The 22,570-nt window shown below is 46.6% G+C and overlaps 1 protein-coding gene across 3 annotated transcripts in view; it reads left to right on the top strand.

The window, feature by feature from the left end:
* Window positions 1-22,570, top strand: part of TULP4 (TUB like protein 4) — a 168,762-nt gene that overhangs the window by 69,609 nt on the left and 76,583 nt on the right. For all 3 annotated transcript variants that reach the window (XM_082855808.1, XM_082855807.1, XM_082855806.1), the window contains one exon: window positions 21,520-21,648. In XM_082855808.1, the coding sequence (XP_082711934.1) occupies window positions 21,520-21,648 (129 nt within the window). The remainder of the gene's footprint in view (window positions 1-21,519; window positions 21,649-22,570) is intronic.

Here is a 22,570-nt window from a genome sequence, read left to right as displayed (position 1 = left end):
CCGTCATTAATGTCTGAAGGTGTAGTGCTTAGAAGGCCCTCTGTTGAGTCACAGTTGTCCTTGTAAATCAGTATCTACAACGGTCATCTCGGTGATTTCTTTCTTGATAATTTGAAATATATGTATGTTCATACATATATACATATTTAATATTTATATAGGTTTATTTAATACACACATGCAGGCCATGTCTTGTCAGATCTGTCTAGATCAGCCTTGTACTTTTGTCACTGGTGGAGAACCCATTCGGACAGTAGGAAAAATGTCAGTCCTACCATTTTCTTGTTTTCCCTTGTGCTTGCATAATTAGTTTTATCCTCACCTTCGTTTTCTTGGCAATGTCTTTTTAAAACTGGTTGTCCTCTTTGTGAGGTTGGCTTGGGTAAGCTGGGTGCACACTCAGAAACGCAGCCCTGGGTGTGCGTACGTGCGCGTGCCTAGGACGGCAGCAGCGCTGCACAGCTTCCCCTCCTCCTCTGGGGCCTGCCCTGTCGTACCTGACCTGGGTAACCTTTCCGAGTTGGGGACCAGAGGGCCCCACTATAGTTCATATGTTAAATATTGATAACATTTTTGTTTACTTTAACTTCAAATAGTTACAAGGAAAAGTATTTTCTCCCCGCCTCCCAGTGGATTGCCTTGTGTACACCTTGGGGCACCTGTGCTAAGCTGCCAGGTCAGTTGGAGGAGGTTACAGGGTCTGCCTGTCGGAGCTCTGATCCGGTCCTCAGACGTGGAGGCTTCCTCGAGTGGCAGTGGCACTCAGTGATTGCTGTGTCCTAGTCAAGACCACAGCTCTCTTTACCTTGTAATGGCAGCGTACTATGCTTCACCACAGCCTTTGGTCGATGATGGTTTCTGTCCTCTTGAAAAATGACCTCATGTTCAAAATGGTCAGGTGTCTGTGATGTGACTCTGCAGTCTCCCCAGGACCGTCCACAGGACAACAGTAAGTTTCAGCCTCATAAATGTAAAGACTCAGATTTCTCCTGACTTTATATAAAGTTTAACTCTACAAATGGCCTCCCTTTTCCAAGTCAATCCCTTGCTCTTACCAAAAATTTTACACAGTGAATCTTGCCTTTCTGGCTTCTGCTGAAGAAATAATTATGTACCGAATATGTACAAAGGACCCCTCTCCCTGTTGCCTTCCTCCGGCGTGGGTGTGTGTCTTCCTGCTGCTCAGGCCTCTCGGGAGCGCCCTCCCTGGGGCATCTGGTAGGAGCTGGGTTTGCTTTTTCAGCACCTGGAGCTGAAGCATCTTCCACTAAACGGGTACAGCTGCTGCCCTGCCTTCACGGCGCACGTAAGCTCCCAAACTGGTTTCATCGGAATCTCCTGGAGGGCTTGCCAAAACACAGATGGTGGGCCCCACCCCAGAATTTCTGATTCACTTGCTCTGTGGCAGCCTAAGAATTTGCATTTCTCACAAGTTCCCAGGTTGTTCTGTGTTGGTGAACCTGGGACTAGACTTTGAGAACCACTGGCTTTGGTAACACCAAGTTTCTCATCAGTCTCATTTTTCCAGACTTAACAGAGCGTCTTTGGTGAGCTGGGTGCCCTCGAAGCAGAGCCTGAGATGGGGATTCTCGTTTGAACAGTTTACTGAAAAGGCTCTCAGGAGAGAGGGAGTAGGCGGCGTGGGGCAAGCTGGGCCAGACTCAGCACGGGGCCCAGCTTCACCCCTGCAGCAGCGGAGAAATGGGGCAGAGGGCGCAGATCACCTCCCGGGGCTGCGTGTTTTCTCCCTGAGGAATGTTGGGTGGGATTTCGGAGACTGCCTGGCGGAGCAGATGGGAGGGAACGAGAGAGTGCAGGTGACGTGATTCAAGCTGGGGCACACGTGGACTTGGGGGCTTGAAAGGAAGGGGACGACTTGGGTTTGTCTGATCACGAAGACACAGGGTGGGCTGTGATGCCCAGGCCACTCTCCTGGCTGAGGCTTTCTCACCAACGTTAGAAAACGATGTGCTCCTTGATAGCAGCCACTAATGTGGATGCTGTCTATGGGGCTTGATCCGTCCGGGCGCTGGCTCCCGGGCTGTACTTGCATCGTTTCTAACAGGAAGGAGAGGGCAGTTTAGAGATTAAGACAGGCTTTGGGGTCTGACTGACCAGGGTCATCCCTGGCTCTGTTCCCAGTTGCTGAGAGATTTGGGACAAACTGCTGAGCACCTCTAAACCGCAGTTTCCTCATCTTTGCGGCGGGATGGTCCTCCATACCCAATAGGGCTTTGGCATGAGGATTAAATGAGGTGCTATGTGTGAAGAGCCAAGCAGATGGTGAGTCCAGACTGAATGGTAATTATTCTTCTCTGCAGTTGACTCTTGCAGCAGTCCTGTCAGTTAGGTGCTGACGCCTCTGTTTACAGATGAGCAAACTGAGGCTCAGGGAGATTGTGTGACTCACCCAGAGGCGGGCGAGGCGTGTGTCCCGTTTTTGGTTAACGGTACTCGCGATGGAGTAGAATTGACTCTTGTTTTCTACAGGTTAGTAAAACAGTGGCTGAATTCTTTGGCCACCGTTGCCTTTGATGATTCCCTTCACAAAGAACGTTTGCTCCAGAAATGTGTAGAGCAGTGGATCCTTCAGCAAGATGCAAAAAAGTTGAGCGTTAATAAATAGGAACATAGAGCTAAATGCAAACACCGAGTGGCTAAAGTGGAATTTAGGTTTAAAAAGGACTGAAAGTACATTTCAGGTATCTCAGGCTATTGACTGAGAGCCAATGAATGGTAAGTTATACTGCAGAAGCACATATGCACAGAAAACTAAACACTGAGAAATACTTTGAAGGGGAAATCTCAAATGCTAAATATATTAGGGAATATGTAATTATAATTTTTTGTTTGTAGCTGTCAAAAAGCCCACCCCAGTTTTCATTCTGAAAGGGAGTACTGGGCAGAAGGGAATTCTCTTGCTTGTTGAAGGAATTCTAGATAATTAGTGTTTTAGCAGGGAATGCTAAGCTCCCCTGGCCCTGGGGGTTTGGAGACACCTGAGGATGTCTTTCCCGCAGGGATCTGTGGCTAAGGAAGCCTCCCCACGCGTTCTCTCTGCATAGAGTGTTTCTGGCACCTCGCTGAGCCCATGGTTGTACAGTTACTTACCTGCCTGTCTCCCTGTCCTGAGGGCCTCTCGGGCGTGTGAGCCAAGTGCCAGCCTCGGCTGTCTCTCAGGCTCCAGCTTGGTGTCCGGCGCGGGGCAAATGCCCGCTAAGTGTAAGAAGTGCCTCAGGGTCCTCTACTGTGTCTTGTACATTTTAATTGGGGTGTAAGCCCAGTGTCATTTGCCTATTAATTCTATAGGCTAGCCACCCCAGTACTTTTTGTTAATAATTGCATTGTTGGAAATGACGTAAGTTATCCTGGTAATAGTTTTGGTAACGCAGAATTTCACTTCTAGCCTTTCAAAGTGTGAAAGAGTCATAAATCAATTTGATAAGAAACTCAGCTGGGTTTTTCCCTCCTATAAGTTGTGTTTATTTTGTGTATTTCTGTGTATCATATAACTTTAAAGAATAATGACGTTTCATTTCTTAACATGGACTCATTGATGGGACAACGTGGTGTTCTCGGCTGTGTATTGAAATAAGTAAGCAGAAAATAAGGTCTCAGTAAGGCCTCTCAATTGAGAAGAGAAAACCGGCAGGTAGGGGTAGTTCAGGTTGCCCAGTTGTTCGCATAAAACGCAGTGAATGTTTGCCTATGCTGCTTACTTTCATCTGTTGCACATATTCTGGGTTGTAAGTGTAAAGTGTCCCACAACCGAATAAGTAAACAGAAGAGGGACTTTCCTGGTGGCGCAGTGGTTAAGAATCCGCCTGCCAATGCAGGGGACACAGGTTGAGCCCTGGTCTGGGAAGATCCCACATGCCGCGGAGCAACTAAGCCCGTGTGCCACAACTACAGATCGTGCGCTCTAGAGCCCGTGAGCCACAACTGCTGAGCCCGCGTGCCACAACTACTGAAGCCCGCACGCCTAGAGCCCGTGCTCGGCAACAAGAGAAGCCACCGCAGTGAGAAGCCCGTGCACCACAACAAAGAGTAGCCCCTGCTCACCGCAACTAGAGAAAGCCCATGCGCAGCAACAGACCCAATGCAGCCAATTAATTAATTAATTTAAAATACTTAAAAAAAAAGAAGTAAACAGAATATGTCAGACAGTGGTGAGTGCCAGAGATGGAGCTGTGCTGGGCCCTTTCATTTGGAGGCGCTGAAGGGACCCGTGTGGGGTGGAGCCTTGGTCAGAGGGTGTGGGCGGGGCCTTCCAAGCAGTCAGCAGATAGTCAGCTCTCCGCGACTTCGTGACTCATCACCCGGTCTGTAGCTTACCTGAGCCTCACCTTCTCACTTGTCTCACGTAGAGTGCTGTCTTCTAACTTTTACTGTTCTCCGGAATCACCCTAGTAGGTGGAGACTACACCTCCTTTCTCTGTTCTTTTGTTTGTTTCTTTTTTCTTTTTTCGGTGGATATGACTTCTTCATAATGCTCAATGACCATCTGGTTTTTGTAAAAGTGGTTCAATCTATACCTCAGTGTGGTTGAAATTAATCACTCTAAAGCAGTGTGGTATTCTGGACCGATTTTTAGGAGCCTGAATCTTCGTGCTGGCTTATAGATAAGTCATGGAAAGGTCTTAGATAAAACTTTGATGTATGTTGTCTTATGTGAAAATGCTCCCCGACTTCTGAGAAAGTTGTGAAGTTTCCCAGGGATGTTATGAGGACAAGTTAATGAGAATTCTTTGGTGCTGCTTTGAGCTTCAAAAGCACAAACATCGCCTAAAACCTAGTTCTGAGTTGACCTCCCGTAGGTGATTCATACCTCTCATGTGGTATTGTCTTCCTAATAACCGTGCTTTAAAAAATTGAAATGCAGCCAAATGTACAGTGCAATGCAACCAAGGATTCTCCAACAATAATTTTTAAAATACTGGTCTCTCTCCCTTTAACTGAGAAGTAAGAGAAAGTTCAGCTAATTTTAATATAACTATGGTTTTCTGTACGGAACTGCACCGTCTTCGTTTCTGTTTTCTCACAGACATCCATTTTTCCTCAATTTTTGTGATACAAATATTATAATTTTGAAAGAATAACCATGGTCAATGCTATCTGCCAACTGATTAAAAGGAAAAAATGGGGGGGAGGGATAAATTAGGAATTTGGGATTAACATATACACACTCCTATATATAAAATGGATAACCAACAAGGACCTACACTATAGCACAGGGAACTATACTCAGTATTTTGTAATAACCTGTAAGGGAGAAGAATATAACTGAATCACTTTCCTGTATACCTGAAACTAACACAACATTGTAAATCAACTGTATTTCAATTAAAAAAAAAAAAAAACACCAATCTGTGATTCCATCTGTGAGCTCTCTGCTTTTGCACTTCAATTCAGTCCAAACAACAATCAGGCACTACCCTCGGGGTTGGGACTGTGCTTGGCACTGAGATACCGAGGGTTACGGCACAGTGTGGTACACGCTGCACTGGGGATTCAGCAACATGTGGGGTAACTGAGAGCGGGGGCGGGGGGCGGGGGCAAAGCAGGGGCACCGGGTACTTGGGCAGGAAGAGCTCCCCACGGGCGGTCAGCTCAGCTGTGGCTCGCACGTGGTGAAGCCGGTCCTCGCATGCGCTCTGGTCCCTCTGTTCCCCCAGGCTGAGCCGTCAGCAGGGCTGCCTCGTGCCCTCATGCTGCTGCCAGTTGAGAACGTTGGGAAGCTCTTCCCTGTGGCCGTCTCTCATCTGACTGAAAGCTGTGTCAGTTCCAGGAGCCCCGAGGAGTTCTCTGGTGGGACAGTCCTTTAGGACGACCATCCACGGGCTCTGGTGAAGGTCAGTCAGTGGCGCCATTGAGGGAGGGCTCCTCACTCTCCTGAAGGAAGTCCTGGCTGGTTAACACGAGCTGTATTAAGGAGCTGCTCTTCCCGGGCACCAGGGTCTTGTGATGTGGGAACAAGACGGGGACGGGGGGTGTTCCTTCTGCCCATGAGTTTGTGGTTCAGTTTAAATACAGAATTCAGAAGTGAGAAATTGCTCGAAAACAAGATACTAGTGTGTGCAGAGATGATGACAGGAAGTGGAATTGTTGTGAGGCGATGTGAGGAACTTAGCTTTTGGAAAGAGGAGGACGAATACACAGTTATTTGGATTAAGGAGTCGTGCAGGTCTGTTCACCAGCGAAGGGAAAGTATGAATCTGAAGGAATGTGCACCAAGTAGTTAAGATAGTTGTTTCAGAAGTACAGCATCTCAAGGAATGTTCCTTTTCTACTTACATACTTCTGTAATGTCTGAATTTTACTTAGTGTATATTTACACGACTAGAAGGAAGATTAAGAGGGAAAATCGTACATGAATATTTGAGAAAATTGTAAGATATTTTAACTTCTGGGCCCCACTCAAAACCGTCAGCTTTTCGGGTCCCTAGGTAGATAGGCCAGAGTGTCACACCCAGATTAGGAGCACGTTGCCTCTGAAATCCAAAAGGGGCCCAATCAATTTGACACATAAAATTAACTATCACTATACATAGAAACTCAATCTGTATGTAAGTCTTGAACTAATTACCTAAAAAGTAACATCTCTCAGGTTTTTAAAATTATGAGTGCTTAGGAGGAAACTTTTATTTAGCTCCTAACTCTGGTTGAATTATTATAACATATTCACTCAACTCCCATCAGCTGCCCACCCTCCTCCCAGGTGTTATGTCATGATCCACGTGCTAGATTTTTTTTCTTGGGTGGTAAATGTGTTGAAGTTTTGCAGGATACTGCACTTAGGCGTGACTAGGCGGTATTTGCTTAGTACTTGACCAGATAGAATCCAATGTGTCAAAATATTAGAGCTGGAAGTATCTTTAGAAATGGTCTAGGCCAATTTACTTTTTCAGACAAAATGAAGATGCAGGGTGTTAGAGACCAGAGTGGAACTTGGGCTTTCTGTTGTCAGTGAGAAGGGCTTCTCGGTTCTGGCTCTGCCCTGCTCCCTTGGATCTGAGAGGCGTGCTTTAGGCTGGGCTGAGAGCCAGCTGACGTTCTGTCTTCAGTCGGTAGCCTGGCAAACTTGGCTACCGATCAAAGGTGGTGACTGAGAGGTAGCGATCTTAAAGAGCAGGATGTTGAGAATCCTGCTATCTTAACTGCTCTGAGAATTGAAGAGGAGCATCTGCTAGATTAAATGTAAACGACTAAAGTACACACCTGGTTGACAAGGTTACTATCATATTTAATATATAAATTTTTAATTCAAACGGCCAAGTTAACTACTTGAATAATTGAATTTCCCTGTAGCAAATTTAGTGGCAGTTTATCAGGAGGTAGATGCTTAAGAGCTTAAGATCAGCCTTTTTGTTTTTTGAGGCCACAGCGTCACCGGTACTAAGGCCGCGTTTAATTTCGATTTGTCATCTTGGAGTTGGATGGATGGTGATGTGGAGGTCCTCTAGTTCCAATCCAGAAGCACCCCCAGACACACACAACTCGTTAGATGAGTTGCTTCCAGGTACCCTTGGCAGCTGGCTGTCCGGCCTCTTTTTTAAACCCTTTCCGGTGTTCCAGGTGCCTTTTGAAGACAGCCCCTTCCAGTGATTGGCCGTGCTCCTTGTTAGAAAGTTCTCTTTCACAGTAAACATTGGGCTTATAATTTGCGCTTATGTCTCCTGGTTCTGCCCCAAGACTTTTTTCTAGTTTTCTCAATATTTTTCATAGCTCATTTTGGATAGTCAAAAATTCTAGACTAGAGATTTCAGCTTTCTAATTAAAAAACAAATTGAGCCTCCTTCACAAATACAGTAGTTTTCCCAGGGTGAATAGGTGTTTTCCTCCCCCACACACACACCCCAAATAGGATCGTGAAGTGATTCTGCCTTACTTCACTTTGTATTGATAGGTAGGAAAACACACTGGACTAGGAATGGAGGTACCTGGTTCCCGGCCCCTGCTCTGCCTCTTGCTAGTTGGGTACTTTGGGCAAGTGAACCTCCCTGAACCTCAGTTTCCTTTTCTATAAAGTGAAGATGATAATGCCCATTCCAGGTACCAGGCCCTTTTGAGAATCAGTTGTTTTTGTAGTCTGTCCATTTCCTTACAGATTTAGGAGGTTAACTCCCTTGTTTTAGAATGGAACATTTTGAATTATAAATTTGATTTATCAGGGGCTTAGATAACAAGTTATGATGATTAAAAAAGGATAGATGATGCTTTCCCGGAAGTCTAAACCCCATGAATGTGGTGGGTTGACGATTCAGTTTATGCTTTTCTGTTTTTATTTTAGAGACTGGGAAGAGATTTTAAGAAATTCAAGAAGAAATAAAATGTATGAGTTATATTGTGGAAGCTAACATATTTGTTGGCTTAAATTAACACTGCATACCTCTAGTGCGGTCCACGTGAAGATCCTGGTTTTAGCTGGGATCCCTGCTACCTCCACATTAGAATCAGATCTAAATCCAAGGGGGAAAAAGTATCATTTGCTAATAGACAATAATGACTTTAAGAAATTAGTGACCTTTGCTGATTAATGCTTTTTATTCAGAATATTTTAATTTCTAATTTGTTCCTGCCTGATTCTCCTCTTTTGGTACTTCAGGCAATCTGCTTTATTTACAGCTGTTGGCACCTGAGTTCTCTTTGTGTGCCTCCAGCCAGGCTCACCAGACTGGAAGGCTGAACAACACAAAGGTGTGCTCTTCCCACTGTGAAAATAGTGGACGTGCGGCCTTTTTCTTTCTTTTCCTTTCCCTTTCCTTTTTAAAATCAAGCACTGAGTCCATTTTTTCACACACTCTTCTTCTCTCTTGCCAACCAGAAACATATTACTTATTGAGAAATTAATTCCAAAGTATGGGAATTAATACCCATACAGTGGGGTTGGTTCACAGTCACGGTTTTGGGGGGAAGAAATAAAAATGTGTAAAAGGAAATAGTAATACAGTGTTTCAGTCGAATTTGGTGCATGTGACACTGGTTTTGAGCTTTTTGTTTATGTGTGTGAATCATGTTTTACCAGAAATGTTTAGTTCTGTATGATAGCCAGTGATAAAATCTTACATCCTCCTTTAATGTTGTTTGAAATTTCAAAAGAAATGACTGAAAATCAATTAAAGCATGTGTAGTATACTTTAATAACAAGTTTTTAAAAAGTAAATCAAAGCAATTGTACTTAGTATGCTTTAATTATGCTTAATATGCTTTTTTCAAATTCCACGTATTCCAGCCCCACAAACCATGCCCCCAAACCTGATATGTTTTTAGGTCCTTCTTTGAGATACACTGCCTGGCACATTATCTTATGCTTTAACAGATTCTAACTAAAATGTAACTTGAAGCTTGAAAAAGAATGCTCTCAGTACTCTGTGCATAATGGGTGCCACAGTGATCTGATACCTGTGTAAAGTGTACCTATGTTAAAAAGAACAACAGCCTTCATTACCAACAGGATAAAAGCCCAAGTCCCTTTAGCCTTTCTATTGAAAGACACTGTTGGACCTGACTTAATACTTATGAAATTTACAGCAGGGGGAACAGGTAATATATTTCCTTTGTTTCTTTCAGAGGAGTACAAGGATCACTTAAAAAAAGCTGAGACTTGAACACAAGTGCTAATAAGTATCCTCAGAAGTTAATTTGAGTCATTCTAATGACTCAACAGTAGGGTTGTCTCACTGTGCTTCTAGTTAGCATTTATGAATAACAAATGATGTTGAGCATCTTTTCATGTGCTTATTTGTCATCTGTATAACTTCTTTGGTGAAAGGTCTATGAAATCTTTTACCTTTTAGAAAAAAATTCAGGTTTTTTTTTTTTTTTTTTTTTTGAGTTCTGAGAGTCAGATCCAAACAAGGTCCGTTACATGAATCGCATTAGGTTGCTATGCCCTTTAAATCTTTTAATCTATAGGTTCTTCATCTCTTTATTGTTTTCCTTGCTTTAGGAAAACCCAGAACATGAGAAATTCTGTAGGAAAAGTGGATTTTCCTGATTACATCCCCAGGATGTTCTTTAGTCTGTTTTTCTGTCTTCTGTATTTCTTGTAAACTAGTTGTTAAGGTCTAGAGACTTCAAGTTTGATCTTTTGGGGGGCGGGGGCGGGGGGGTAGTTTTGGAATTGCTTCATGGATGGCGTCATGCACTTCCATCAGGAGGCATGTAATACATGATTGTCTGCCTTTTTGTGATGTTTACATTGGTGAGTTAGCGATTGTCAGTTTGATCCATTCATACTGCAGTCCCATCAACCTTTCACCTACAGCCATGGTTCCATTAGTAGTTGCAAAATGATATCCTAATTTTGTCGTTCCTTCTTTATTTATTAACTGGAATACTTACACCAAGAAAAACTTTGCCTCATCAACTGTTTGTTTGTTATGGGGTAGTGTTTGTAAATAATGGCAGGATAAATGTGGGTTTTGGTTTTTTTCCCCCTTTTTGTGCCTGGTTTCAGGGCAGAAAGTTCTATACCATTCTCTAAAAGTTAACAGTGAGGATTTTATTTTTTAGGATTGTCGTGAACTCATGGATTTTAGCATACATGAATTTTAAGGTACTTGTCTCAGCGCCTTGCTCAAATTGTTCCGTCCTTGGTTCCTGGGAGCCCTTTCCAGTTGGGTCTAGAGGTCTTTTGGTATCTGTTTTGCCTTGTGGGATACTAAGATGTCCCAGGCTCATCTTGTAATTTGTTGGTTTTTTTAATGTCAAAAGCCGTTTACCTACCCAAGTAGCAATGAGCACACCTAGATCTTGGTTTCTTGGATCTAGACGCAGACCTTAGTTTCTAGTACCATCTTCCAATAAAAGGAACCAGGGTCCCATGGAGAAATGTCTTATTCAAGGACTGGAGCAGGAAATACACAGGAGTCTGGAGCATCTCGTGGTGTCAGAAAAAAAGATGGCACTCAGAAAACAAAACGAAACACATACAGTGTCGGGGGTGTGTCAAAGGGACGGAGGAACCAACTGAAACTGCTCCCAGTGGCCAAAGCAGGAACAGTCTGAGCAGCAAAATACATGGAGTGGCGTTGGATTATAACCCAGAATGTAGAGCAGACATCCGTTAATTCTGTTAGTGTCCATACTGGTAAAATTAGTGGAGAAAAGGCAAATCTCCTGAGCAGAAGGGTTGTAAGTAATTTATGTAGACACTCCTCCCTCAAGGAGGTGGAGCATAACGCCAGTCCTGAAGTGTGGGCTGCCCGTGGCCACTTCCTTCTGAAGAGTGCAGGTGAGGAAAGGGGGAAAGGCAGAGTCAGTTCACAGTGGAGGAACTGAACGGAGACTACTTAACCAGGTGATCCGAGTTAAACTTCAACAGCGACAGGTCATGTTGAGAGAGTGTACCACTGATGGCATTTCACCTCTGTGGTCGTCCCCCCAAACTCCTAACTCCAGCCTATCACGAGGAAAACATCACACACACCCTCACTGGAGGACACCTACGAGTTCTCCTCAGAGCTGTCCAAGTCACCGAAAAGAAGGGACGTTTGGAGACTTTCTTGTTGTAGTCAAGAGGAGCCTGAGGAAACGTGATGACTAAATGTGGTACTCGAAGTGGGGTCCTGGAACAGATAAAAAACACTACATTAAAATTAAGGAAATTTGAATAAAGCATGGGCTTTGGTCAATAATAACATATCCGTATTGATTTATTAATTGTGGCAATATACCATGCAAATGTAAGATCTTAATAATAGGGGAAACTAGGTATGGGACATGTATGGGACCTCTGTACTATCTGTGCAGTTTTTCTGTAAATCTAAGACTATTCTAAAATTTAAAGTCTTAGTAATTTAAAGAGTTGTTTACCCTTTGGCAGTAACCCCAGGAGCTGATATTTGTATAGTGCACCACTGTCTTCAAACACGTTCTCAGTTCCTTTCTTTGAGTTTCTCCTCTAGTTTCCAATTAGGCAGGGGATTGTTTTTCATGAGCATTAAGGCCATATCTAAAGAAGCACGTTGGAGCTAGCGCCACAGTTAAGACATAGAACTGGGTGGTGAAGATCAAGCAGAGAGTAATCTTTTCTGCACTGGCCGAGGTTTTCACCCTTCGTTACTTAACAGCCACAGAGGGGACAGCACCCACACTGCAGGAAGCCTTGCCCTTGCCAGGGGGGCAGCACCGTGTCTCTGCCCAGACGGGCCCCCCACCCAGCTGATGGGCCTGAGAGGCAGGGAGGGAAGTCTGCTTTGCTGTCCGTGTTCCTGCTGTTGACAGATGGTGTCATTCACGTGGGTGAAGAGCACCGGGGCGGGTGGGGGGGGGTGGGGAAGAGACCTGTTAGGGATGTGCCGAGTTTGCCAGGCCTGTCTGGCCTCCAAGCAGAGATGTTGGACAGGATCTAGAGTAAGGGATTGAAGACAAGAACTTGGAAGTCATCGTGCTTAGATGGTTAGACCATGGATTTAAAGCTGAGACTAGATCAGATGACTAGGCAGTCAGAGTAGACTGAAGAGGGCAGGGTCAGGACTGAGCCTGGAGCTCTGCGCCCCTCGGAGGCCGGAAGAGGAAGAGCTGGCAAAGGGGAGACTGAGGGGCACTGGAGGCCGCTGTGTGCACCATCCCCCAGCCGCGGTGCGCGTTGGCCACTGAGGCGTCCAGCTGCCAGCTGGTCCCCTGCTCCACTCCCCCGTCCCCGTTCCCGCCAAGCGGCCAGCAGCCCATGACCAATGCCCGGGGTGGCACTGGAGGCCACCCCTGCCTCAGAGCGGGGCCAGCTGTGCCGGAGCCACACACCAGGGCTCCCTGTGGGTCAGGCTGAGGAAGCCGGTCTCCAGCGACACACGTCCTTCCCTTACACCCCAGACCTGTCCTGCCTCTCTCACTGCCTTTGTCCTGGGAGGACCCACAGGGAAAGGTTTCAGTGCGCGGGTCCCCGTCCCAGGCTCTGCTTTCAGGGACCATCACCGAGACGCCGGTAGAGAAGACTTACCGAGGGGTGAGGCCAGTGCCTTAGTGAACGTCAGCTGCCATTCTTCCTCTTCCGGGCACAGACCTCCCGTCTGGAGCCTGGAGCCTGTCCACCGCGGGACGGGGCGGCCGCGGACAGAGCTGGAGGCAGGCCGGGCCGGGGGCTGGGGACACAGAGGACGCAGTTCTGCCCACGAGAGGTGGCGACATTGCCACAGAGGAAGTGACGTTTGAACTGCGCGTTGAGGGAAATCCTGCACCAGCTTCAAGGCTTAACTCAAGATCCACGCTGGAGTGGCCCCGGGCCCCCTTTGCGGCTCTGTCGGCTTCAGCCTCCCGTTTGGGAGCTCTCCAGGCTCGCCGGCCCTGCGGGATATTCACTTTCGAGCCACAGCACGTCAGCCCAGAGGAATGGAGAGGAGGGCCTCAAGAGTGATGTGACGTGTGCTGAGCTGGTCGGGTCTTTGGGCCGCCAGAGCCCACCACCTGCCCAGTCTGCCCCCTCCCTCTGCCCGCAGCCCGGCTCCTCCAGGGCACGGCTGTACCTCCTGTGCTGCTCGCCCTTGGTGGGCCCGGCGGTGGCTGTGTGGCAGGTGCCTAGAGATGCCTGTCGGGTTCATAAGACGACTCTGATTTCTTCTTGGAGGAGGCCATGAAGGGAGGCCTCGGTGGTGGGTGCACAGCCGGGAGCTGAGAAACCGTTGTCCGGAAGCACAGCGGAGGGGCGGCGAGGGGCAGAGAGAAGGAAGAGCCTCGGTCTGTCTCCTCAGAGCATGGCACTGAGACGTGTCCAGTAGAATAGAATGTGAAAGTCTGTGGAGATACGGAGAAACTCAGAAGCAGAATCTGAAATAGTTTTACACGTGTCTGATTGGAAAACATTTGAAGTCTGGCAGGGTAGACTACGTCAGGATCTAAGGCACAGCTGGACTGCTGTTGGGACGTGCACTGTCGGCTCGCTCTGGAAAGTGACCTGGCACCGTCTGGCGAAGGCAGAGCTGCGCCTGCCTCTGCTCCAGCTGTCCCCCAGTGCAGACTCAGGGGAGCCCTGCTCTGGTTCACAGGGGGCCGGTGGCAGCATGGTTATAAGCAGCAGTGCTAGGGTAATAAAAGCGGGAAAGAAAGGGAAGGCAGCCTAAATGTCAGCAAGGGGATGAGGTAACAAAACCGTGGTGTCGTCACAGTGACTGCGATGAAGCAGTGAGAACGGGCGAGTTGGAGCCACGCTTGTCAACAAGGATGAATTTCACAGCCTAATGCTGAGCTAAAGAATGCATAGTGGGCTTCCCTGGTGGCGCAGTGGTTGAGAGTCTGCCTGCTGATGCAGGGGACACGGGTTCGTGCCCCGGTCCGGGAAGGTCCCACATGCCGCGGAGCGGCTGGGCCCGTGAGCCATGGCCGCTGAGCCTGCGCGTCCGGAGCACGCAATGGGAGAGGCCACAACAGTGAGAGGCCCGCGTACCGCTAAGAAAGAAAAAAAAAAAAAAAAAAGAATGCATAGAGGTTTTAAAGCTTGAGAACAGGCAGAAAGGCTGGTCATGTGTAAGCTGGACGGCAGGTACGTGGAAGTTTATGATCCTGGTTGCTCTTCTTGGGTGTATGTTTAGTGTTTTCTGTAATATTTAAAATTTTTAAAGAAACACGAAATACTGAAGTGAGGATGCATACGTGGGTATAAAAATGCCTGTGAATTAAAAACATGAAATGCCCAGGAAGGGTTTTTTTCCTCAGAGGAGGGAGGGCTGAGGTGTGGGAGGAGTACACGGGGGCTTCCGATGGTCCTGGTGATATTTTCCTAAGCTGAATGAGGACAATACTTCAGGTGAATTTTTCTTTAAACTGTTAAGTCTGCCATAAATATTGTGAAAACTCTTTTTTAAGTTTTTTAAAAAAGGCTATGGAAATATTTGTACCTTCTCTCAGCTCCACTTTTTAAATCTGTGAAATGGGAGGTTAGAATAACGGTAATACCTCCTCCTAAGATATCTGTGAAGATAAAATAAGCTAATGTATGTGAATATGACTTTCAGACTCTTGATTATTATTATTACGAAAAGAAAGTGTTCAACTTCCTTGCTACAGAAATAGGTGAAGCTGGAAATAGGTTCATTGTGGGAAGATCAGAAAACGTAGAAAAATTCTGATGAAAATCCCTTTACTTCACCACCGCTAATGTTTTAGTTTATTTCTCTTTAGTATATGATTTTTGTTTTCTTCTGTCAGAATTAGAGTTTGTTGGTACAGCTGTTTTTGAGAATATTTATGCATCGCAGAAGTCTGACAGCAGGAGTAAGAAAGAAGACGTGAGGCGGCTTCTCCAAGCTCCCCCAGGCGCTCCTTGCGGGCAGGGCGTCTGCTCCATCTGTGTGTGTCCCGTGAGCAGCGCCTTGGTGGGGCTGAGGGATGGATGGCCCCGTGCCAGTTTGGTTGCGGAGACCAAGTGCCCTGGACCTGAGCGAGGAGACTGAGGCTCTGGCCTGGAGCCTGACCTACCTCAAGCGTTCTGCGTGACCTCATGCTGGCTGCCCCCATCCTCATCTGTGAGACTGCGTGGTCGTGTCAGCTCTCAGTTGGCTAAAGCCAGTAACCGTTGTCTATACCAAGAGTATTTGTGCGAGAATAAGTGGGAGGTGATGATGGAGAACACATGCTTAGCCCTGGTAAGGTGCTCTGTAACCTCGGGGAACAGTGTTTGTGACTGAACATACTTTCCAGTAAAATTCTGCTTGGGAGATGGCAACTGAGATGGGACAGAGAAGGATGGAAGTGGGAGTCACAGGGAGTATTCACTGCACTGGTTTGAGGTATGCACAAATCAGAAAATGGCCAGGAGATGAAGGTACTGACTGTTGGGTTTCCTACAGACTGTACTTTTGGATGAAGCCATTCAAAGCATTTTATATATTGCTTTAGTGGAAGACTCTCACTGCCGCCTAGTAGATGAGAAGGCTAGGGACGGTAATTTTGCATTCGTGTCAGGAGACTTGATAGAGTTCTTTTTTTCCTAACTCAGTCCTGCCTGATAATATAAACTCTCCCCAAAAAGAAGATGTATTATTTTCCAACAAGAAGGTTTGGAAAACATCAGGAAGGAGTGTGTAGCTGTGAGTTTCCTGAGAAGCGTCTTGGGGAGCCAGGACTGCGGAAGTCACCTCCAGACAAATTCAGATTCAGGTTTAGAACCACGTAGCAGCACCCTGGTCCCTGGCCTAGGGCTTAGAAAACCATAGATCCGTGTTTTCTGAATTCCTTTATTGTCCCTGAACCATTTCCTTCATGGAGTTCTTATCAGCATATTGAATTGAATGAAGACTGGATCTGTGAACATGTAAATGAGAGAAATAGATTATGTGGAAATAAAAGCACAAGTTTCCCTCTAACAGAGTGTTTCAAAAGGCTTAGGAAGAGAAACTCTTGCAACTCACTAATAAAAAAGACAACCCAATTAAAAAGGGGCACAGGATCTGAATAGACATTTCTTCAAAAAAGGTAAACAGATGCCCAGTAAGCACTTGCAAAGATGCTCAAAACCATTAGCCATCAGGGAAATGCAAATCAAAACCACTTCACACCCACTAGGATGGCTATAATCAAAAAGACATAGTAGCAAGTGTTGGAGAGAATGTGAAGAAACTGGAACCTCATACATTGTTGCTGGGAATGCAAATTGGAGCAGCCACTTTGGAAGACAGTCTGGCAGTTCCTCAAGAAGTTAAACGTAGAATTATCGTTTGACTCAGCAACTCCACTCCTAGGCATATACCCAAGAAAATAAAAACTGATACACAAATGTTCATAGCAGTATTATTCATAATAGCCAAAAGGTGGAAACAACCCAGATATTTATCAACTGAATGGATAAACAAAATGGTATATCCATACAGTGGAATATTATTTGACCATATAAAGGAAGTAAATACGGGCACATGCTCCAACATGGATAAACCTTGAAAACATTATGCTGAGTGAAAGAAGCCAGGCACCAAAGGCCACACATTGTATGATTGCATTTCTGTGCAGTGTCCAAAATAGGCAAATATGAACAGACGAAAGATCAGTGATTGTCTCAGGCTGAAGGGAGTACTGGAGGCTGATGAAGATGTTCTAGAATTTACTGTGATGATTGCACAGCTCTATAAATGATACAAAACCCATTGAGTTTTACTTTTTAAATGGGTTGTATGGTATGTCAGTTTTGTCTCAGTACAACTGTGGATGCCCCCCCGCCCCGCCCCAAATCTCACTTGGACTAGTTTTAACATCTTAGTGTTGAAAGAGAACAGTATAAAATTCTAAAGAAATATGGTTAATCGTCGTTCAGGAATATTTTAATTTAGAAAGATGTGTGGAGTGCTGCTGTGTGCCTGCCGTCGTGCCGGGCTTCAGGAGTACAGATGCAAAGAAATCGTCAGGCTGGCGAGAACCAGAGACGGTGTGCGGGGCGTGAACGTGTGCACCAGGACTGGGTAGGGGCACGTTGCTGTGTGCCTGCTGCTGCCCTAAGGTCCTTTCTCATCGCAGTTTTCACAATAGCTCTAGAAGGATTGCTGCTGTTACCCCCGTTGCAGATGAGGAAAAGGGACCCAAGCGGGTCAACAGGGTGCCCGAGGCCATGCAGCTGGTGAGCGGTGCGGCCGGGGCTGAGCTCTGGACCTCACAGGACCGTCATGCTGGTGGGCATGAAGCCGTTGTCCACATTGAATTTCTTCCAGCCTCTGTTTCAGGGTGCTTTTGGTTCTTTGTTAAAAAACAGCTAAATGTATCTAAAATTCAGTTGGCACTCATTTTGTTTTTCTTGTACAAGTGAAGTTAGTGCTGTTTCGCTTAATAAATTACAGAATAAGAACTGAGCGGTAATAATCACTTACAGGGATTTATAACTTGAGCTATTTGTATTTAACGTATGTCCAAATTACATTCTTTTAGGGTTAAGGGAAATATTTCTGAACATTGGTGATACTGGTTGTTCACTGCGGTGGTTTCCTGTATATATCTGTAAAGTAGAAATTATATCTACCAACACCATTTGAAGGGTTCCTGCCTCAAACGATGAACATTCTTGGATGAACTGGTGCCTTGGATTATTTGGCACTAGAGTTTTGTTCTGCCTAAAAATAGTTCTAGAAGTAGGAGGTGAAGTGACTTATTGAGGGCATTAGAGTACAGCCCAAATAGGCCTTCAGCAGACCTGCACTGTATTTTTAGTGTAGATTTCTCTGCCATTAATTGTACTCAATAAGTATTTATTGATAAGAATAGCTGTAAAATGATAGAAACCTTACATTGGAGAGGGCGACAGGCTAGCATTTTGGGGGACTAATCAAAGACCTGGGTCAGAACTTGGCTTAGCCTTTGTCTGTAGAGGAACACATACTTCAGCTAACATGTTAAATGCTGAAGTTCTTTTGTGCCCAAAGCAAACAGGAGCCCCGTTTTCCTTTAAAAGGGAAGGAAGCTCTGCCTTAGAATGCCTGGGCAGCTGCCTAGCACCCTGCCACGTCATCTGGGCAACTGAGAACCCAGCTGGCCCCTGCTTGGTAATTCCTCAACACTCTGGTATGTCCTGACATTGCCAAGCAGACTGGAGGGATTCGCAGAACAGGAAATAAGCGGCTGGGAGATAAGACGGGCAGCTCCGAATCGCAGACGAGAGCGGAAATGAGAAAACTAATCCAGGGAAACAACATCGCAGTTTAACTTTATTTTTAAACCAAGGATCACTGGAAAGATTTCTCCCTCTAATTTAGGGGAGCAACCCACCTATATTCAGTTATACCAGTTATACTCACAGCAAAGAAGTGTGTGTATGGGGACTGCACTTCTGTTTACTGCTGCATCTCAACTGATCAGGAATTACGAAAAGATGACATTGAGTCTGTGAACTCTTTGTTTCTCCAACAACTACTACTGTGTTGTCGTAAGACCAAGACATTTTTAACATTAGAAATAACTTTAAAACATTTTTTTGCCTCTGCTCTTTTGTGTTTGTGTCATGCTGCGACTTGCAGGCTGTCTTCATGAAGAAGAGAGGTTTTGTTACTGATAATAACTAAATATGCAATCATGTGTGGCGATGGTTGTTAAAGGAAAAAGGCAAAAGTATAGAAAATGTGACTAACCTCTGTTCTCTGAAATGTGATGCCTTGTCATCAAATATTATAAGGAAGGTCATAGTAGATGAATGTTCACTGTATTTAACTTAGGAAATAAGTGTTCTTATTTGTCATATTCCGCCCTCTTGTAGCCATCCTGAAGTGCATTTGTGATTGTGGGCTTAGGTGATGCAGGTGTCTTGAGGGACCATATTGCAGCACATTGTGGGCGGCACTGCTCAGGCCGATTGTTGTTGGGTCCGAAAGTTTATGAAGTTGGTTTTTATTGGCTACTTGGAAATTCTAAATTTTATGGTACATTCAGTGCGGTGCGTTTAAAGACTTTACTTGTGTTGGTTTTACTATTTTTAAAAATTAGATCAGTAATTTAAATACAGAATTTTTAAAGTTAGACTTTAAAAAAATGAATCTGGATTTGTTGCCCTCCCGTCCGCCTGTTTTGAGGCCCCTCCTGTGTATGTTCACAGCTCTGTACTTGCATACAGAGCAGGGTATTATGTCTGTTTAGTGAACTGAACTCCGCAGGGACAAAGATTCCTAACTTTCTATCCTCACAGCCTAATGGTTTGTAATAGGCAGTCCGTCAGCATTGGCTCTTGTTAAAATGCCTTTGGGAGTCGAAAGTAACCTACTTGAAGTAGTTTTCAAAGCGTAACTGAATGAGAATCGTAACTTACGTGTGGCTGTTTGGCGTGATATGCTCAGCATTCCTGTGTGTCAGTGTTCGGAGGTGAGCATGCCTCTGCCCTTTTCCTCCGGTGGCCCAGCTCAGGGGAAGGAGGGTGCACGTAAGCCTGTGGTTATAGCAGGTGGTGTGAGCGCGGCACCTGCAGAGCAGTGACCAGAGAGGGACAGGCAGTCGCAGTGGAGGGACAAAAGCTAGATGGGGCTGCCGGCAGCTGGCAGTGTCCGCATCCACGGAACTTGCATCCGTTTTGCAGGCGGGCCATTGACTAGCTTAGATTTGGCCAACAAGTGCCAGGTCTCAAAAGATTGCAGCCTTTCAGCTCTTGATGCACAGTTTTAAAAAAGAGCTACAGTATCTTTACATTTTAAGTGGGTAGTAATTTCCTCTTGGACAATTTGAGGATTTTAGTATGCATCTTGCAACAAATGCTGATACCACCAAGTGTGGTGGATCAAGGCTGGGGGGCCTCTCCTGGCTCCCTGGTGCCCATGGTACAACTTTGAGAAGGGGCAGGGCTTCTGTGTCGGTCTGTGGTTTGGACGCAGATGGACGTGAGGAGGGAACTGTGCTTTTGGAGGCCTGTGATGGTCAGTCCTTGCTCTCTGCCGCTCGCAGTCAGTGGTTTAGAACATAAGTGGAGCTTGGGGACCCTATGCACCGGTGCCACGTATTCACGAGGGTTGTTAGCTTATCAGGCACAAAGTCCTGGGAGGAGACGGATTCGCATCTTGTGAGCAGCAGGGGTGCTCTTGCTGGTTAGTAACAGTCCTCATTCGACTGACATACATCCGAATGTGTCCACGTATCCATGGCTGTTCTGGCTCCCAGCTGGACTTTGCGCTTGCCGAGGGCAGGCCCTGTCTTCTCCACCTCCGTGTTGGTCACGCAGCAGCGCGCAGCATGGATCTGATGAGTACGAGCTGAACGAAGGAAACGATCACGGGCACCAGCGCGGGCGGGCCAGGTGACCTCCAGAAGCATTCCCCGTGGGGAGCCCGGCGCTGGTTTTGTGCCTCCTGGGACCACTTCATAGCCCTGTGCCCTTACAGGTTCTACTGGGCTCTGTGAGGGCTGATCCCACAGACCACCTACCTGCGGCCACCTTTTACATGAACGAGTGATAGTTGAGAAAGATGAAAATGATTGTCCACGTTCAGGATTTTTCAAATTTAAAAATTAAGTTCTCATACTCATCCGTTTTGAAGCTTATAGTTTCTTCGTATTTCCTCTGTGATAAATCCTGAACAGCTTAGATATTTCAACTGTGTATTTTTTCCAAATTGGCATGCTTAGATGCTGAACTACTTGGAAATAATGTAGCCTGGCAAAGGTACAGAAAATTTCACTTTGGGAGAAAATGAGATTACATAGGCCGCACCCTTTCTTCCATCTGTACCAAGCAAATAGTGCCCTGACTCGGGTGCGCACAGTAGGTTCCGAGGAAATCGGTTCCCCGCCGCGCAGGGCCCTCAGGCGAGCGAGCCTGGCACTGTGGAGGCAGGGCCGGGTACGGGTGGGCTCTGGGCCGGCTCTGCGGTCACGGCGACGGGCGCTGCAGCGCTGTGGTTCATGGTTTGCTCAGGTGTCTGCTGTTTGTCAGGAGGCCACGTCACGTGGGCCTGGTCCCCTGAGGTGCTGCCGTGTGTCCTCTCTGCTGGACTCCCCACCCCCCATCCTCCCCGAGTCCTTGCCTTTGTCCGTGCATTCTAGTTAGTTCTGGGTCTGATAACGTCGTAGACGTGATTGCGGCCCACGGGCTCCTTCCCTGCAGTAAGTGTCTTTTTGGTCGTTTCCTAGGTCGTGTTGGTGAGGTGGAACGAGCCGTACCAGAAGCTGGCCACGTGCGACGCAGACGGCGGGATATTCGTGTGGATCCAGTACGAAGGGCGGTGGTCTGTGGAGCTGGTCAACGACCGAGGGGCCCAGGTGAGCGGGCAGGACGCTCCTCAGGGAAGGGCGGAGGGCAGATGAATGAAACCAGCATCCTGCTTCTCGTGCTGCCCGTTGAGTACGTCACTAGAGCGAGAGAAGGATCGTCCTTCCTTCTCTTCCACTCTGCGGCTGTTGTGAGAACGCTCCAGGCCTTAAGCTTTAATTAAACCTGTGAAGTCGTTTTTCACCACTCAGTGTTGTGATTACCTGTTAAATTCCGATTTAGCGAAGCGCTCCTGGCGTAGCGCTTCTTTGCTGCCCCGTGGAAGGTATTTTCCCGTGTTGTCATCTTCCTAGTTCTCTCACGGGGAGCTCCACATGACCGTTCTCACAGCCAATCCCCAAGCCGAGTTTTTCACAGTCCCTTCGGTCAGGTTTCAATTAGCGGGGCCACCTGTTGTCATCACTCAGCTCTCCCTTTCTGGTACCAATTTGTCGCTGCTCTGAGGAAAACAGTTGCTCCAGGGACACCCTGCCGAGCTGTGCTATTTTAAAAACCACTTCGTGGGTTCTCGTGGCTGATGGTATGGCCCTGGCTCTCCCTCCCCGCGAGGACGGCTGCGTGGAGCTCCTGTCTCGTGTGTTTAAGGACACGGGTCCCGTGCCAAGGATTTGACAGGCCCGAGTGCTGGGGGAACCTTTATTGACAAGGGGTTTCTTAGTCTGTTTGGCTCCGGGGTGGTTCCCCTGTGACTGCCTTTCTATACATTCCTAAGGAAATGAATTCTCACCCTCTCTCTTCCCATCTGTTGCTTAAATAAGCTACGAGCTCTACAACTTCGAAAGATGCAGATGGGTGAGGTGACATAAAATTGCAGGGAATGAAGCTCTTACTGGCAGTTACTGCCAGGCTGAGGAGCTTTGTAAGATGCCATCACAGAAGGCAGAGCTACCTCTGGGTGCAAACAGAACATAC

Source organism: Leucopleurus acutus, assembly GCF_964270905.1.
Source record: "Leucopleurus acutus genome assembly, chromosome: 15".
Lineage (NCBI taxonomy): Eukaryota > Metazoa > Chordata > Mammalia > Artiodactyla > Delphinidae > Leucopleurus > Leucopleurus acutus.
This window is presented reverse-complemented; position numbering and strand designations above follow the sequence as displayed.